General features: G+C 35.9%; 1 protein-coding gene across 6 annotated transcripts in view; it reads right to left on the bottom strand.

The window, feature by feature from the left end:
• The window catches only part of HOXC6 (homeobox C6), a 71,044-nt gene extending 53,540 nt beyond the window's left edge, over positions 1 to 17,504 (bottom strand). For 2 of the 6 annotated variants that reach the window (XR_006278371.1, XR_006278372.1), the window contains exon 1: positions 14,422 to 14,436. Coding sequence is in view for 3 of the 6 variants with exons in the window: in XM_043506737.1 (XP_043362672.1) it covers positions 1,943 to 2,283; positions 3,046 to 3,445 (741 nt within the window). In the remaining 3 variants the exon portion in view is untranslated. Of the gene's footprint in view, positions 1 to 1,207; positions 2,284 to 3,045; positions 7,005 to 14,421 lie in introns of those variants that run through there. The other 4 variants (XM_043506739.1, XM_043506737.1, XM_038378418.2 and 1 more) reach the window with 4 other exon arrangements.
• Between the last annotated feature and the right edge of the window lie 2,059 nt (positions 17,505 to 19,563).

Raw genomic sequence — 19,563 nt, 5'->3', positions numbered from 1 at the left:
TGCTTGAAGAAGTAAGGAGATCTGTGCTTGATGCTTACTGAGAAACCAAATCTCCTTTCAAGGGTATTTAGTTAAATGATTGCATTAAAATATGATTCCTTTCGCTAGACTGCCTTAAGACTAGGATACGTGCGTGTTGCAATATACACACAATAACAACCTTAAAATCTATTTCAAGGTTTGTTGCTTTAAATGTTATGACAGTTCATATATATATTTATATAACTATATAATTTCTAGTTCATAACTATATAATTTCTATTTTTTCTATTAAAATTCAGACCAGAGAAACAAGTTTGTTTATTTCTTTTTAACCTTCCTGTTTTCTTTACTGTGTAGGAAGAATGTTGTTTTATAAATGCATATTTTGCTCTCCTTTCTTATGCCGTTTTAAGTAACTTACACAAGCGGGGGTGGAAAATAAGCAAATTATGGGATTATAAAACCTCCCTGATCTTTTTATTTCAGCCGAATCCTGGTTGTTTAAGACAAACTCTAAGAGTATGGTGAGGCTTCCAGGAAAGATATGTCCCTAACGTATCGCTATATGTGTTAGATACAGAATGTTACTACCACTGGTAAATGCCTTTGTACTGAGTATACCACAGAGGATATAAAACGTAAGTTGTGTTCAAGCCTTCGTAACATATTATATAAGTCTGCAATATACCGTAGTGTAATATTAGCATTGTTTATTTCATAGTATGATATTGTCAGTTACCCTCTACTGAGTGCCAGCTTTTCTATAGAAATGGTCTAAGTAAGTCTGGAAAAGTGTGTGACTGCTTAAAGCTGGGTGTTCATCAGCAATTTCAAATTCATGTATTTTATTATTTATTTATTTATTTATTGAATAACAACAACAAACATTCTCTGACCTGTGAATTGCCTGATGAGAATTGCAATAAAAATACTATTTGAACTTTGGAAATCCATTTTTTTAATCAGGAAGCGAGAGGTATGGCACAGATCTGTGATGCCCTTTAACAATACAGTAACAAGACTAAATAAAGGAGACAAAGCAAACTGTATACTTCCCCTTTTGGAATACTTTTGAATGAGAGAAGTATGGAGGAGGTGTGTGTGTGTGTGTGGAGGGGAAGGATAAAGGAATTTGATTTTTAGGAAAAACACATGGAGAATAAGTGAACTTTCCAACAGACTGTTATCAACAGAGGGTCTCCAATTGAATCTCAGAGGCAGTCTATAAACTTTAAAAATAATATTCAGTTTTATTAAATACTCAACAATAGTCCTCTGGACATGATCTTTATACATGAGAGGGTGTAACACAAGATTTTTTTTTCTACTGCTATAGACCTCCATTCACTTTATACTGTTGAACATTACAGTGCTAAACATAAATATAAATACAGATACCACAAATACAGCTAAAAATATTCACACATAAACTGTCACAGTTTGCAATGATGAGCCCAGGTATTGTTTAAATACAATTAGGTTACTCTTGAAAATGCTATATTTACGTGGAAAGAGATTTCAGGGAATTATTTTCAACATGGTGGGAAACTCGTTTTCTGGATGATGATAATAATAATAATAATAAAACAACTGCATAGAATCCATCTTACAAGGATCATCCCAATACAACTAGGCAACACTACAGGGTGTTCTGCCTCCTGCAAGCCAATTTCTTTTTAGGAAGAAAACTGTATTCAAAGTTAGATAAATAGGCAAGATGGGGAGTAGGTGAGGGTTTATACTCAAAACCTAAAAGGGATTGTGGAGCAAGTTCTGAACTGAATATTGAGGAATGGGGAGTGAGAGTGGGGGAAGGTCTGTCTTTCATGTTCACGTTTGGCTCTTATTTTTTTTTAATGTAGCCAAACATATAACTTGTGCCAGTGATAAATATAGCGTGTATGTGGGGAGGGGTGGAGGTGGGGAGTGGGGGGGGCATGTGGGGCTGAGCCGTCAATTTTCACTCCTTTTGCTTTTCCTCCTCTGTCTCTTCTCGCTTCTCTTCCTTTGCACCCAAGCTATCTGCAGCTGCCCCAGCGCCTGCGCCTCCTCCCCCAGACAGAGTGGAACTCAAGTTACTTTCTTTTTTCCATTTCATCCTCCTGTTCTGGAACCAGATTTTGATCTGACGCTCCGTTAGGCAAAGTGCATTGGCGATCTCAATCCTCCTCCGCCTTGTCAAGTAGCGATTGAAGTGGAATTCCTTTTCCAATTCCAGGGTCTGGTAGCGGGAATAGATCTGGCGACCCCTTCTACGATCCGCTCCATAGCCGACTCCTAGGGATTCAGAAACAAAGCAAACTAAAACTAATTAGTAATACATATATACCTTAGTGAAGACATATCTATTTTGATCACTGCAATCACAAAATCGATTCCCCTTCTAGCCCCCTCCCCTCCATCCTACATCCCTATTGTCAACCCCCCCTCCCCAGTTCTTAGCTCCTGTTTACCCAGATTCAAGTTAACACACTCAGCCCCTGAAGCACAAATGGTTTCTAATCTAGGCATGCTACTCCTTGCAAAGCTTTGGAGAGTCTTGCTTTAATTATTCCCCCCCCCACTCCCCCAAAACTAAAGAGAGAGACAGAGAGCGAGAAAGAAAACTAGGGGTTCTCCCTAAAGTGTTGCCTTAATTACTAGAAATAGACTCTTCCTCTTTTGTGTTATCAACACAATTTCATAAATTCCTATGTAGAAATCTGTCACAGAGAGGGATCCTTTTTACATATCCTCCCGTCCCAATAAAAAAAATGTACTTACTCACCTATCATTAAAACTTATTTTACCCAAGTAATATTTTGTACTTAACTCAAAAGCAGAGCTCACTGCACTTTATTATAGATATTTTACACTCTCGAAGTCTTTTAATTAGAAAGAGCATAACAAGCCATATTTGCTTGCAACAACTTAACAAATAAAAGGCCTGTAGCGGCAACTGTGAAGGAGCTATATTATTGTTTTTATGGGGCCATAAAAAGTAGCTGAGCCTGTTCTGCTAGGGAGATAGTCGTAAAGATGGTTCAGTTTATTTAATTTATATCTCCAAGCTGTAAAACTTACCACTGTGGGAGTTCATGCGTTGCATCCATGGATATATTTGAATGCTAGTTTTTTGTTCTTGCGAAGTGTTCCTGTTTTGGTCACTGGTAAAATCCTGTGCAATGGAAGTCTGTGTATTGTGTCCCATAGAATTTTGCCTGCAGCTAGAAAGCATGTCTTTTTCTTGGTAAAAAGCATTAGATCCATAGTCATATGGTCCTCGGCTGGAACTAAACACAACATTATCTTGCGGTGAATAAAAAGGAGAAGAGTAAATCCGGTTTTGAGCAACGGCTGCTCCATAGGTAGAAAAATGCCTGACGGGGTCATAAGCCGTTGAATTGAGAGCTACATTGGGTAGCACATCTTGGCCACTGGTTAGATGGCAAGATAACGATGGGTTTGTAAAATAGGAATTCATATCTTCCTCTATACCTGGGTGTATGATTTCTTTAATATTTATTTCTGTCTCCAGTTTGTAGTCTGAACTAGATTGTTATAGGGAAGGCTCTACTCCAGGACAGACAAAATGACAAAGTCAGCTGACCTGATTTGAGCCAATAGGAAGCTAGATGTCAAGAAAGGGAAAAATTGCTTTTGCTTGTGTTGATTCCCCAGTTGAAACTAAGTATGCATTGAAAGTAAGTCTTGAAAATTCTAAATATAAGATGGCTTAGAAGAAGGAGAGCAAATATTAAGTGCGTGGGGGGATATTTTGAAGGGGGGGCTCTTAGGGAAAAAACACATCTGAATTAAATTTGAAATTTCACAGCCAAATCTAACTTTCTCTGTCTCGCTCGCTCTCTCTTTTATTATTTTTTTCAACACTGAGCTTTTGAAGCACAGAATTTTTTATGCTTTCCTGATATCTGATCACAAAATAGCCCAGAATTCAAAGTAATATATCTCAGGTGCCCACAGAAGATTAATTCATAAATTATCCATCTTTCTTCGTTTTCTCATGGAGCATTGGTCAATATTATGGAATCAAATGGTTGTGTTCTTTATGAGAAAATATTACATAAAGCGAGCAAAAAGAAAAAAGACATGGCGTCTGCTCAACTGATAATGTGGCTTTTAGAACATTCCTGAACTATGGATTTGGAAGGAAGTTGCAATAAAAAGAGACAACATTCCGAATTCACATTAATCTGGAAGTTAGATGTTCTCTTTTAGTACAGTTTGACATTCCTGTCCTGAATATTTCCCTTGTAATTTTCAATGGTTGGTACTGTTAGAATATATTTACATTTTCAACAGCAACCGCAACAAAACTCACTCTTTTCCTATTTCCAATTTAAGTACATTTTGAGGTCTTGCTTGAGGACAGCACCTCTTGTTTACGTTTACAGAAATTTATGGTTTCAAATATTTACAAGAGATTTAGGAAACTTCCTTTGCAAATATTTGGTTAGATTAAAGAGGATTATATTATCTCTTGTCTTGGAGAATTGCACCTAGAACTAATTGAAATGAAGGCAGCTAATCTAATTTTAATTTCAATCCAGTCCCATAAATTGCTCCTTAAATGTAAAACATACCTGCTGATCTGTAAATATTGCAAGGTATATTCATCATTCTTGTGGCTTGCTATTTAAAAATTCAATTATGCCAGGAAATCCTTGGCCTTTTTCTTCAAATTTAGGATTTGTGTAGAGTGGTCTGGTGAGATGCAGGCTCAAAGTTGCAGGGTAAAAATTCGAACATCTAAAGATGTTTTCTTGCTATTACTCAATACACTTAATTCCTTTTTAGCGATGTCTCCCCTAAAAGATTTTAGTTTACAAAGAAGAGGGGGGAAGCTATATTTCCCCCCTAGCTATAACAGGAACCCGGATGCCAAAGGATTTTATGATCTTTTTCCTCTGTGTAACAAAGCAAAGTAATCAATGGTGGCAATAAAGCCATAAACGAGACTACAACTGAAAAAAAAAAAAAAAAAAAAAAGCTCGTGTATTCATCTTCTGTAACATTAAGGCTTCCCTTGAGTGTCACTAGGAAAATAAAATAAAGTTTCTGAGCAAAATGAAGATAGCTGGAAGTACACACCATGTTATTTAGCACATGTGCCCTTGTTGCTGACCATACTTTGGCTCCCACTCTACAGTGTTCAACTTGTGACCAGCCTAGTACAGATATACGAATTATGCCCAATGTGAAGATTTACTGGTATTTTCCAAAAAACGAAGTTTAGTTTGGTTTCTTGTCTTCCCACTCTTCTCCCTCTCCCCCAGCCATTATACGTGGGTATTTATGGAAACAAAACAAAACGGAACAAAAAAACTACATATGCTATCCCCCTGGTGTTGACATATTGCACACCCAGCCACATACACATGCAGATGCATGTGTCTACAGATACATATATGTTATATAGATTATAACAGTGAATATATGTATGTATGTATATGTCCTATAGGAACAATCTCATTTGAAACCATGTTACTTTGGAAACCAACGATTGCACTGCTTCCAGATATGAAACTGGGGCAATGTACAATAAACTGAATGCATGCATGCATGCATGAATGAATGGAGGTCGTTTGCTTCCTCTTGGTATGTTGCCTTACCTTATGTGTTACTTATGGTCCAAATGTACTTGGAGAGTAAATTGAAAGTAGCAGGAATCCTTGGAAGATATACAGATATAATTCTATGTGGGTGTGATTTATGTGGCTTCTTTCACCTATAAAGATGCATTTATAATAATCCCAGTCTTGTTGAAGTTTTGGAAAAGTCTTGGCTTGGAGGGATTAATTTTTGTATAGGTGCTCCCGGGCTCTTGTATTAAAGACCTGTCTGATAACCGTGCGACTAGGAGTGGAGAAAGTTAAGTGTTTTATTACTTCTCTAAACAGAGGGCAAGGCTTAAAAGTCTGGTCGATTTATAGTGAACAGTAAACAGCTGCCGTAAAGAAACTTAAAATAGAATGCTTTCCCTCCTGAAAAATCATGTTTCTTGGGAGAAAAACTCATGCAAATATAAATGAGGCATCATTAGATTATGTTCTACTGATTGCACTCCTCAGTCTAGCGTTTTTAATGCACTAGATTTTTATTCAATTTATATTTTAACCAGTATTGGGATTTCTTGAAAGTATTTCATCAAGGTATGTCACTTGGAAAAGGTATTTATTATTTTCCCGCATGAAAACATGTACAGGGAAATATCTAGGGCTATTTCTTGTTAAATTGGTCTGCAAACAATTATGTAAACTCATCAGCAGAAGCAAGAACAGATGTTGTATTAAAACTGCTACACAGCAGTGGAAATATGCACAAGTCTTCGAGTAGTTCTTTAATAGCAGTTGCTCTTTGTTCCCAGAAAATAAAATCCCACAGAAATCTGAAATAACATCTACTTCTCAGAAGCCATATCTCCCCCCACGCACACACACACATTTACCCCTCTCCCCACTCTGATGTTCACAGGGGGGGAAAGAAAAAATATGTATAGGGAGAATTTTTTCTCTCTCCCAGCCATAATTAGCGAATTGATGAACTGATTTAGAAAAAGTCTTCAAAAAATTCAATCCCAACACATGTGTTTTCTATCTCCACTAATTATTGAAAGGAAACAAACCCAAATCTCTCCTCCCCCCCTTAATAAAATGCTACTGTCAGGTTCCTATTCTGCTTAGATCCTGAATGCAAATTCAGACGCCTGTTTGTTTGTTTTAAGAGGGAATGGGTTTGTTGTTTGGTACAGTCAGAATGACTAGTTGAGGCTGATAGCACAAATGTAGTCAAAAGCAATCACACTCTGTTAGCCAGTGCATTGCCTGGATGTAGAAATCTGCTTTTTCATAAATACAGGTTGTGTCTGGGTGCTTTTAACATGCACCAAAAGTTAATATGGGTCAGAAGTGTTTACTTGATGTTCCTGTGCAGTATGAATATACATTTTAGCATTCTATTAGTGGGAGTAGAGAGAAAGTATTTATACTTTCAACACACATATTAGAATTCCAAGTGTGTGTGTGTGTGTGAGAGAGAGAGAGAGAGAGAGTACAAAGAGTTTATATTTTGAATATATATTATATCTGTGTATGCATGCATGTTTATGCATTATATATATATATATGCATATATATATATTATATATAAAACTAATGTGTATAGTCAAACTAGAAATTCTTTCTACACATACACACCTATATATACATGTAGAATATGAATGTATCAGTACGCATATATACACACATACACATATATAACATATAAACTATATAAAGAGAGTGGTGGTATGTATTTATATCTCAGCTGAATATTTTGTAGTTGTTAGATGTAAACAAGTGATGTCATTCAATATCTTCCTGATTTTAGCTGATCTTACTTTTTTTAACTTGGCATATATTGCGCACGTGAGTTCTTGGCTTCTAATTTATTTTTTATCCCTGTTTTTTATAGCACGGGCTTTCCTAGTTGAATATTGTTTTTCTTGTAAATAGCTCTTATAAAAAAGAAAGAAAAAAGAAAATCTATTTGAGGATTACTTGGCACATATGCGCCATGGGCCACTATTTCCCAACCTGAAATGTTTTGCATTGTTTTGAGTTTCTTCTTTCCTTAGTTATATTGCAGTAATTAAACCTTAGGATGAAGAATCTGGCAGCTTCTGATTAAAATAGAAGAGGAAATCTATCCTTCTACTGCATACTTTCTATTCAGCTCTTGATGGACTGTTTAAACTTTATTTCAATGTTGCAGACAGATAGTTTTGAAAGAGGAAGGCTATTTGGCAGGTTTATTTGCCACTTCAAGGCATCTTCTTGACAAAGAAGCACAAAACAATAATTAGCAATAATAGAGCTCTCTCTTTTTTCATTTTCAACCTCTTTCCTAGAAAACATTATTTTTATTTATTTATTTATTTACTTACTTACTTACTTATTATGATATAAACCCCATTTCTTCAGTCCTGTATGCAAGTGTGTCTAATATCTCTAAAGACAGGTTATAAAGATTATATTTACCATAAAGTGCATTCCAAGTTTGGTATAATTAGAAGGAAGACTCCTTTCTATGCACCAGCCATTTTATTAATTGTGTTGCATGGCTGATGGAAATAAGTGTAAATGTACTTTTATTTTTAAAGAAAGAAAGAAAGAAAGAAAGAAAGAAAGAAAGAAAGAAAGAAAGAAAGAAAGAAAGAAAGAAAGAAAGAAAGAAAGAAAGAAAGAAAGAAAGATTCTGCCTGACACCTCATCCTCACCACACACAAAAAGTTGAATGTGAAAACATTTAACCTTTATTTTCAAAATTGAAAAATAATAGTTCTAAAATAACATGGGAGCATAGTTTTCTCAGGTTTGCAACCGCCATTCTATAATCACTGGATGCATTTCCAGGGAAAAAAAAAGAAGACAGAATTCTGGAAACTGTCAAAACAAATATCTCATAAACAGGAAACTGGGAGATGGGGGGGGTGGCGGGGAGAGAAGATAAATTAATCTATTGCACTATTTAATTTATTCCCTTTTTCTACCAAGGTTTGAAGTTCTTTCTAACATTGTTGAGCGTTTGTTTATGTTCATTTGAATTCCTATTGCAACTGAAATAGACGGTTATTATGCCTGAACTACTATTTCTAATATGTGGATTTATTTATTTTTGCCTTACCAGATTTATTGATGGCCCGCACCCCAACAAAAGAAGCCAGAATCGAAACCTCTCCGCAGAAATGGAACTTCTCTTTGTCTTAAATTGCCAAGTAACAATGTTGCTGCTAAAGTTAGCGTCAGCACCTTCACATGCTATGTAACGATGAGTAATGCATGGATATAATCCAATTTTCAATGTAACATTACGTCAAATGTTTGCTAATTAAATGCACTTATGAATAAACATTCTAGTGCTGGGGAAACCCCAAAATGTTGATACATGTAAAATAATTGAGTGTTACATTGTGTAATTGCCAAAAAAAAAAAAAAAAAAAAAACCTTAAAATCTCGTTTACAAAAGTACGGATAATTGTTTCATATTCCATTTGATCAAGGAAAATTTATTTCTCAGCCACTCTCTAGTTTGACGAATGAGTGCATCAGACTGCATCGCATGTGTGTCATGCCTTATATGTTAAAACCAGGTGCCACTGCAAGCTCCTAACACCCTGTGCATTTCAGAGAACTATTGTTTAGCTTGGTTATTCTGTCTGGCTGCGTGAAAATATTCCCTACTATCATGTTTTGGGTGGGTTTTTTTCTTTTTTTCTTTTTCTTACATTCAAGATAGCTGTATTTATGACGTCACTGAGTTGACGCGGGCAATGGTTAGTAGCTAAAATTATTAAGAGTATCTATATAGATAGAGAAATATAGATACACAACTATTTATGCTCAGTGTAAGGATTAAAAATAAAAGGAATACAATTTTATTGCGTTCTGGAAGGATAATTCAACAATGAAAAATTGTTGTCATTAACTATAGGCAGCTTTATATTTTATTGTTCGCAGATTCTAAAGCAGAAATTTAATCTTAGGTCGCAAGTAAAAAATAATAATTCAGGAAACAATATTATTTGCCTTAATGATGCTTTTTCAGAGGCGATCACTTAGGCAGAATTAAACTATATATTTGGAGACAACCTCTGTGCACTTTGTTGAATTTATACATTTACATTGTCTTTAATCGAGCTATAATTTAATATTCCAGGATTTGCTTAAATACACTCATATTTTCAAGAGGGGAAATATCGTTCCCAAGTTGACATGCCTTATCTATTTTTATGAGTTCACGTACATTGGAATGATTTAAAACACGGGAACACGGAACGAGAGGGGCTTTAAAAAAGAAAGAAAAAAAGAAAACTTCTAGTGAATGGGTATAAAGTGCATCGGAGGACTTTCAAATAGGTTTTAGAGGCCAAACTTTTTGAAGTACTGTTCAGCTAATACCTTAATAGGGGGCCGTTTATGGACGTTCCAGGGGAAGTGGGGAGAGAGACATTGCTGACTCTTTTAAGGTACTAAAACTTCCTTGCAAATCCGGCCTTTATTGTAGTCCAGCATTTTGCAAGTAGTCAAGTAAGGGTATTTTGCCCACTCCTCCCCACCTCACCCCGCCTCCCCACCCCCACAAAAAGGCACCAAATTGCAAAATTTCTGGTTTGCAAGTTTCTGTCACTTGGTGGCAGTATACAAAACAAGTAAACAAAACGTGCAGATATTTAAACACTCGCTCAGAATGAAAGGAAGAAAGAAATTCTCTACCTGTGGAAACAATAGCAATTGTACAACATAGATCTAGGAAACGCATATTATTTCAACGCTAGAAATATACACGGGGTTTGGGTTGCTTTTTGCCCCTGGGAAATCAACGTTCTTAAATCTGACCAAACCGAACCAGATTTTTGCTTAGACTTTTCCAGAAAGGTGTGTCCACATGCGACAAACAAAAACAAAACCAGAAACTGGATATACTGTATGTAATCTCAGATTCATATGAATTTAAACACCCGTTTACCTTACTCTTAGAGATTCTTGCTTGTCAGCTATTTTCTTCTGGTTTCTGTAGATAATGAATACGCACTGAGATGTCTAAAGTTCTTTCTCGGCTTATACATACACTTTGACAACGATATTTATTATATATACTTACAATCATATTATCTTTAATCTATTGATCTACTTTTCTGTCTAGAAATTTATTGGCGCTATATCCGCATTGTATTTTATTTAAAGTGGACACATTATCTACAGAGATACATTGTTTAGCATCACTTTGTTTCCCAATGCTCTGAACTGCTTAAATGTAGCAAGGCCTTCTGTGATCAAACCTTAAATTCATAGAATTAAACTGAAATCCGCAAGAGATTTTATTTTATTTTATTTTATTTTATTTTTAGTAGAGCTAATAACAAGAGATCTAACTTTCCTCCGATAAGAACAGGTATTCCTTGATACTTCAGTATTAGGCATTTTAAATATATATATATATATACATATATATACTTTAGTGAATGTTGGGAGATAAAATAATTAGAGAAAAATCATGATATTTATATAGTTTATACATGATATTGATATATATATATATATATATACATTCACTAAAGTTTTAATTTTGTTTGCTGCAAAGAGATCTTAAATGACTAGCCTCAAATATTTCTTTCTCAAAAGCATTTGCTGGACAGAATTTAGAAAAAAACCAAAAATATAGTGAAAAAATAATATGTATTCGTGTAGTAATGACCCAGTTACAAACCCAATTGAAAATCGAAGTTAACATTACCGCAGGTACAATTTACACTGAACACAAATGTTAATTTATAATATATTTGTATATCACGTACTATTTCTGGATAAAGTGTGGGCTACATTGATTCGTCGTCTTCCCTCCCCGCAATTGTACCATTTTCAAAAGTTTGTAAATTGTTTTACAAGTATTACTGTACTTGTATATTTATAATGGTATAATAAAAACGTATTTTTAGCATTGTAGCCTTGCATAACAACACACACACACCCATTTTGCATAATCTTTATATGTAGGTCATAATCTTATCTTTACATATTTTACCGTTAAGATAAAATATATAAAAATACGATTTATTATAATCTTATCCTTAGATAAAATGATGATAAAATATATACATATATAGTTTAAGAATGTGAAGTCTTTCCAATATAAATTATGTTATCCCAAATATTCTTATTCATTATATTTAGGCTAGAGCCTAAATGCTCATATTTGATATATTTATAATATATTTATGATATATTTATAATAAAATTAAAATATGAACATTTACGACAACATAATTTGCATTTCAATAATGTAGTAGAATACTACACTTTTATACAAGCTATATCAGTAGAAAAGCTGTTATTTTTCTGCAAGCATATGTCAATAACACGTGGTTATTTTATTATAATCCCTCCTGCGTACTGATGCTATAGATAAAAGAAGCAATTTATTTCCTCTGTTTTAGTCTGTAAAACTCAGAGAATATAAATCATTACGTTATTCCTTCAATACGTACTAAAATGTTTCTCAGCATTGCCAGTATATGAACGATGACAATCCGTCAGCCTAAGTAGAAAATCAATACATCAAAAATTGTTTTGTATACCCAATTCCAGGCCTTTCAGAGCTGACAGTGGTTATTGTAAACAGTAAATGCAGCTACTGCAATAATATATCGAAGGAAAGGGAACAGATTTTTGGTCCCATTAACCACAATTCAAGAGAAGAATGCAGATGTATTTAGTCTGGAACCCCTAAAAGATACTATTTCTGTAATGACCTGGTTCCAATAAACAGTCATTGTTTGCTCAGAAAGTGTCTTTATGACTATAGGGATTGCAGACAAGGGCTGACACAATGCGTTTTCAGTGAACAAACCGAAGACAAAATTGTATCTCTTACTTTAAACAAAACAAAACAAAACAAAACAAATAAAAAAACTTAATTCAGTATAATCCAGTTTATTCTTCCTTTTACAATAATGTCTCCGAAAGGTATGTCGCAGAAATTGCCTCTGGGAAACATTTTTTAAAAATTTAAAATACCTCTTTGCGCTTACCCAAGAGAGAAAGTATTTTGGTGGCGGGGTGTTGTTGTTTAAACAGACCAAAAGAAGAAGATAATTTTCAGAATAAAATGCAGAGCATAGATAAATGGATTTTAGAAGGATAGTAGGATAAAAACATATTATTTTTTTTAAAAAAAATTGCAATATATATCACACATAGAAACATAGAAATCAAATTAAGAATCATCCCCTGGTAACTTCCAAAACACTTATCACGTTAGATAATAAACCCCCATGTATTCTCCTGAGAGACTGAAATACAGAAGAGGAGATTTCATTTATTTGTTTATTTATTTATTTATTATTCAAGGGCAGAAAACGCGAAATATTTCACTAGTGCCACGGTTTACGAATCAATCGCATCAACTTTAACACAGACTCCTTTCTAAATGCCTTTTTCCACATATTGTATTAATATGGGGGGAGGGGGAACAGTAGTAATTTATAATGAGCCAGGAAGCAAGAATTGTCTTTGTCACCCCTCCCCCATCCCACCCTTAGTCACAACAATGTCTGGCTTATCTTTTACTTCATGTTGTTATTTAGGTACATTGTTTTGTACTGTAACTTTTACCAACAGGAATTTCTATTACAAATCTAGAGATGCTTTTTCCATGAGGGGCTGTCATGTCAGGAGAAAAAAGAGATATATATACTTTCGAGGAAATTAAGCTAATACATTACATACATTCTCAAATTAAACCAATACACATCACATATATTGTTCTCTCTGGAACGAGTGAACAAATGAATGGAGAGAGAAGGGGAAAGAGGGGGAAATATAGGGAAAGAGATTATAATTTAAATTGCATATGTTGTAAATGAACAAAAATTATTCCGAGAAATTAAAAAACAGGCGAGAAATGGAAGACCGCATAAAATATAAAGATCAGCATAATTTTAAACAATGTTATAATAATAACAACAATATGACAACATAAAAACCAATATAAAAATATCCCAGAAGAAAGTTATTACTATACAAAACAGAGGGTGGAATGAAATATTCGAAATGGTTCCTTCTGGGACGAGAGACTAGAATATAATCTCCGTAATGATGTTTTTAAAGACTATTTGGACCAGAAGGCGGAGTTTGTGAATAAAGGACGATTTCGAAATTTAAAAAGTACTTAAAAATAAAAACTCTGAGGGGGGGCAGGCGGCATCTCCCCCCCCCCCCCATTTCAATCATTTGTTGAAACCCGTGGGGGCTGGGCCAGCCAGTCAGTGGCTGATGCACACAAATAGAAGCAACCCAGTAATTGCTCATTAAAAATGGCACTAAAAAGCTTTTCTCCTGCGCTTCCTGGATGCGGCTGGCTGCCTACACTGCGCATGTGCTCTAGATAGTCAATGATCGCCTCTTATTAAAAGTTTGGACTGGGATTATTTTTCATTTTCATGGAAAATGTCGTTTCCGGGTTCGCTCTGCTCTTCCCACCTCCCCTTCTCTCCCCCCCTCCCCCGTTCCAACCGAGCCCTCTCGGTTTCCTTTCGTTTAACCAGTAGATCAGATGCTTTTCTTAGGCCTTTCAGTAAGTCTCCCCCCACCCTCTCCTCCACCCCTTCCCCAGCACATCACCCCCCCCCGTTCACACTGCACCATTGTCAATGGAAAGGCAGACTGCAGCACGCATCTCTCTCTGTCTCCAGCAAACCAGCTCCCCACCAATGTGACATCACCATCCGTAAACCCTTTTTGCACCGAATTAACTACATTTGTGCCGATCCTGGCCATATTCTGTCATATCCAAGCTACACCCCTCGCCTACCCCTCGCTCGCAAAACGATGCATCATTATCTTTAACACCCATTGCTATGGATCATTAGTTACACATTTTAGCCAATAAGGGAACACTTACCAATGTTGCCTGTCTCCCCCTCTCCCACTCTTTCTCTCTCTCTCTCTCTCTCTCTTTCTCTCTCTCTCTCTTTCTGTTCCACTGACGCTGCAGCTCATCTCCACAGAAAGATTTAAAAAAAAAAGATGGAAAACAAAAGCAAAATAGTTCTTCTCTGGTTGGACAGGGGATGGGGGGAAGCTTGGGAAGGCATCTATTTTTTTCTCTTTAAAAAAAAAAGGTATTTACAACTCCTTGTGCCCCTCATCATTGCATCCTCCAAAGGCAATGTACTGCGTTTTGCCCCTAGGGGTGGAGAATAGGAGGCGGCAACAAGACGCAGCAGTAAACTCATTATTCCCAAAATGCCCAAAGCAACCAACAATTCCAACCCCAAGGAGGGAAAAAAATCTAGATTTTAAAAAAAATAATAATAACGCTAATAATTAGGTGGGGGAAAAATACCATCCTATCCCTGGCACTGCTTGGACTGTTAAAGGGAGGACTACTGTGAAAGAGTCATAAGAGAAACCACAATAAAAAGTTCACGTTCATGGATGGAGTCCACATGACTTCCTGTGGCCAATCCAACTTGTGATTCAGTCGTAAACTTTTATTGCTTAGCTGTAAATTTTCTGCAAACAACCAGGAATGCGTTGCATTTTTGTGACGAGTGCAAATGCTCTCGTCTGTCGCCATGTTTATACAATTCTTTTTTTAATATTAGTAATTTTTTCTCCTCTCTTCACCCCTCCTCCCAATTAAAGCAAGCAAATTAATACTGGATATATATAAATACATATAAGACATACATATATATACACACGCGCGCGCCCGTACTAGATTTTAATTTCTTAGCATTAGTGTCTGTCTTAATGTGGAGCCTTTTTTGTTTGACCAGGGAGATACGGCCTTAACAATATAATGGTTTTTATTTTTATTATTGCTAATTAATGGGCTACTTAGAGAGATCAACATGGAGGAAGGATGGACTTTAAAGAGGCAGGAAGGAAAGGCGGTGAACTGGAAGGTTTAAAAATAATAACATTATAAAACCGTGTTAATTTTCAGGATGTAGGAAAAGCTAAATAACACTATTGTGTCTGCAAGCTCCTCAAGCTAACCTAATTAAACTGTGTAGTAACATCTCTCTGCAACACAATATTCTTAGGAGAGGGTGTGTCCACTTTCACTAGCAAGCTCAACACAAATTTGCGATCCTCAACTCTCCTTTGGTTTTCTAAATTATAATAATTTTGCTCTTTGGCTTGATCCAATCTCCATATCCTGTCCTGGGATATTAAGATTTGGAGTGAAGTTCTCCAAATAATAGTCAAAACTTGAGCAGCTGATGCGGTATTTACCCATAAACTCCCACATTTTTACCCTAAATGTCGGTATGATTTTTTTAAATTAACAGCTTCGGATCCAATTTTACAGTTTCATTGATGGATTTTTTTTTAAAATCACTCTGTGACTGGAAATCTCAGCTAATACTAGTTCTCAAGGAAACATCTCAGAGTCTGATTCTTTCGTTGAATCATGCGATAGGATGGGCAGGAATTATACAGTAGGAGATATTATTTTTCTTTGAGTTTTTAGTTGGGGCCTATGCAAACACTTGAAAATATTGATTTGGAGTCAGAGAGATTTTTTTGTGTGTGTGTCGGGTACAGGCCTGCTTTGATCCTGTGGAGTCGTCCACAAGTCTGCAAATAGACAACCGCAAAGACCAGATCTGCTAGTTTAGATTAAATGCTACACTTTCTCCCCTCTCTCCCCTTGTTGAAACATTTTACAATCCCAACTCTTAGCTTCAGGGCCAGGCATGGCAGAAAGCTTTGGGAGGAAAAATACACGTTGTCGCAATAACTGAACTCAGTCATTTGTCACGCATTTTCATACCATGCTTCCCTATTTCCAGAGTTCAATTCTGCAGGTACTTCTGGTTTGCTTGCTTTTTTGGGGGGTGGGGTGGGGGCTAAGTGTGTCTGTCTGTCTGTCTGTCTATCCGAACGACACAAAGGTTGCAATACAACCGGATGGAAGGGAAATTACATTATTCACTTTACAAACCACCAATAAATTTTATAACAGGTAGTTAAAAGTTACGAGGGGGAAGCAACCACCACAACAGCTCTAAGAACACAATGGACTCCTCATTTTCCAAGGAGTAAACCAGAGAATAGAATCCATATAGTGAACAGGAAATTTTAGCCCTGCAAGTCAGAGGGTAACCTGTCCCACACGTTTTTCCCCGCACTTGAAACATTAGGGCCCATGACTTCAGTATTTAATTTTCATTCCCTTTATCCAACACCCTTGTCTAGGAAAATAGCCTGTCGCTTCTTTCCTTGAATTAAATATTCGAGAAATAATAATTCCACTCCCTTTGGAAATGGTAACAAGAGGATCAAATCGGGGGGGGGGGGGGGGAATATAACAGCTAGAAAATGTGTAAGGATTCATTTTTTTCCAAGTTTTGTTTTTCAAACTTTCAGTGTTCATCCTCGTCTTTTCAACCCATCCTCCAGCCTATCTGCATGCAGTGCAAAAAATAAAAATAAAATAAAATAAAATAAATGCCAGAGAAATTCGTTGCCTCTAAAATATAATCTGTGCCCATTTCGAGAATAAAATCTAAACGAATTTTTTAGCCTAATGCCTGCATTGTCGTGTAGCTGCTGCTATGATTAGAATAATAAATTAAGACAAAATGAGCAATATGCTCAAACTCAGTTTTTTAAGGAATTACATTTTTCACAAATCACAAATGGAGATCCGAAGGAAATTTGATTGGCTAATAAAAAGCGTGAAATAGGATATTTCTCACTTCAGGCGGGTAGATGACTCTAATTTCAGTAATACTGAAGCAATGATCGTTTCTGAATAAGCCACTTTGTGAACAGCGTATCTTCTTTCAAATTACTTTACCCCATAAAATCGTCTTTTCTCTTTTTCTCTTGAAATGGTGGAGTGATTACAAAAATAACCGGATGTCAACTGAAGATGCGACTTTGTTGTGTTGACTAGACAGCATAAACATTTACCCCAAAAGTTACTGCTTCACTTGTAGTTTCAATAATTTAACTCCTAACCGTTTGATAGATGAGTGTCGCTATGTGGTATTCGTTCATATAAAACTACTTAGAGATGTGGATTTAAATATGATGGATAGACTGCGCACACAACTTTTTAAAAAATTTTAAACAGAACACTTTGATAAATTATCTTTCTTCTTTGAACCTCTCTAAGAAAAGTATGGGTTCGACAAGACCTTAAACAAAACAAAACAAAAAAAGTTCAGTAATAGCGCAAGCTGCTATCTGCAAAGGCTCCTTAACATTGCTGTAGAAGGTGTGAAGAGCATAGATACATTCTCTTGAAGCGAAAGGAAGAAAACTTCGGTGTTGTAAATGGCAGATAAATAACCCTGAAGATTATACCTCTGTTAAGATAAACCAGCCTATTTTATGCCTAATAAAACAGTTTACCTTAAGTGTCTACATTCGAAATGGAAAACTCTACAGTGATCCTTATTATTTTTAGCCCTTTCGTGGAGAAAATGAGTGCATGAGCATATATGTCCACTCTAGAATGTGCAATAACATAGAAGTGTGTGTATGCTTGTGTATAATTCTAGAATTCGGGAGTGGAGGGAGTGTACACTTAGAATTAGATAGATAGATAGATAGATAGATAGATAGATAGATAGATAGATAGATAGATAGAAATTCCTATCCCCCCCCATTTGCACTAGAATTCTAGAATTCTACATAGACATATTCTTATTGCATATGCACACACATTTTGTGTATGTATTTTGAACATGAATAATAGGCACACATACAATCTGCATTAGAATTCTAGAATGAGGCATACACCACATCCATGTTCCATATGCATAGGCATTGTGTGTGTTTGTGTTCTGAACGTGAATACATGCAGGACATACAATCTGCACTAGGTTTCTAGAATTAAACATACACACATTCATATTCTATATGCATATACATTGCGTGTGTGTTTTGAGCATTTGTATATGCACAAACATATAAACGGTACTAGAAATCTAGAATTACACTTATACACCGTTATATTGCATATGCACATGCATTATGTATATGGGGGTGTGGGAATTGTGGGGTTATGGGGGTGTATGGATATACATATCTGTATCGATTTAATATGTTATAAACTAGTTCTTCCTTGTTGTATACTCTTCCTGAGCAGTATCCAACACTTTCAATTATTTGAGGCATTTAAATCCTTTAAGCTTGGTGTTTTGGGTTAAGAATGTCCCAGCCCCAATCTCCTCTCCAGACATAGTTCAGGGCATCAGGATGTATCTTAGGAATCTTGTGCTTTCTTATCTATAGTTTCATTGTAAACAACCCGTCACTTTTATATCCACTACGCCGATATGATGTAGTCCATTTATCAACAGAAAAGAAAAAAATATTTACAAGATCAGCATATATGGTTTAACAAAATGACGGTTGGGGGCATATTTCTAATATTCCTATTTTACAACGGGAAGAAATGAAGCCATCACATTCAGGTTTTATTGGAAGAGATTCAGTGTCGTGTCACTCAGAGATCCTCAGGTGCAAGAGCGATAACTGGGATTTATGTATTGATTCATAAAAAATTTTTCTGATTTTGTATCTGAAAAAAGCTATTCATTGCTTTCATGACAATTTTCTTGGTAAGATGCTTATGAGGGTTTCACTTAGTTAACTATATTCTCATATAGTCCAAGTATGGCTTGTGAATATCTCTACAACGTAGTTAAGGCACATTTTAATGTATACATAATCTCTTTCCAATCTCTCAATCGCTTTATAACGATCGCTTGCAAGTAGCAAATTGCACATACGTATGACATGAGAAATTCTGAATCTTCTGGGTTATTGTAACCTCATTTTGAGCAAAGAAAGAAAGAGTGACGGGTTAGCTGCACTTTAGAGCTATGGAAGACCAGCATGTTACACGTTTGAGACCTCTCAGTAGAAGTTCCCAGGTGAGGAAAGTAAAATAAAGATATTTACATTTAATACATTGCTCTCTCTTTCCCTCTCTCTCTGCCCCCCACCACCACCCAAATCCATCCCAAGGAAGGTGGACATGCGTAGGCATGTTTCATACCAAGAGAAGAATTTT

The sequence above is a fragment of the Dermochelys coriacea genome, chromosome 20 (genome assembly GCF_009764565.3).
Source record: "Dermochelys coriacea isolate rDerCor1 chromosome 20, rDerCor1.pri.v4, whole genome shotgun sequence".
NCBI lineage: Eukaryota > Metazoa > Chordata > Testudines > Dermochelyidae > Dermochelys > Dermochelys coriacea.
Note: the sequence above shows the minus strand (reverse complement) of the source record. Positions and strands in the feature narration are given on the sequence as shown.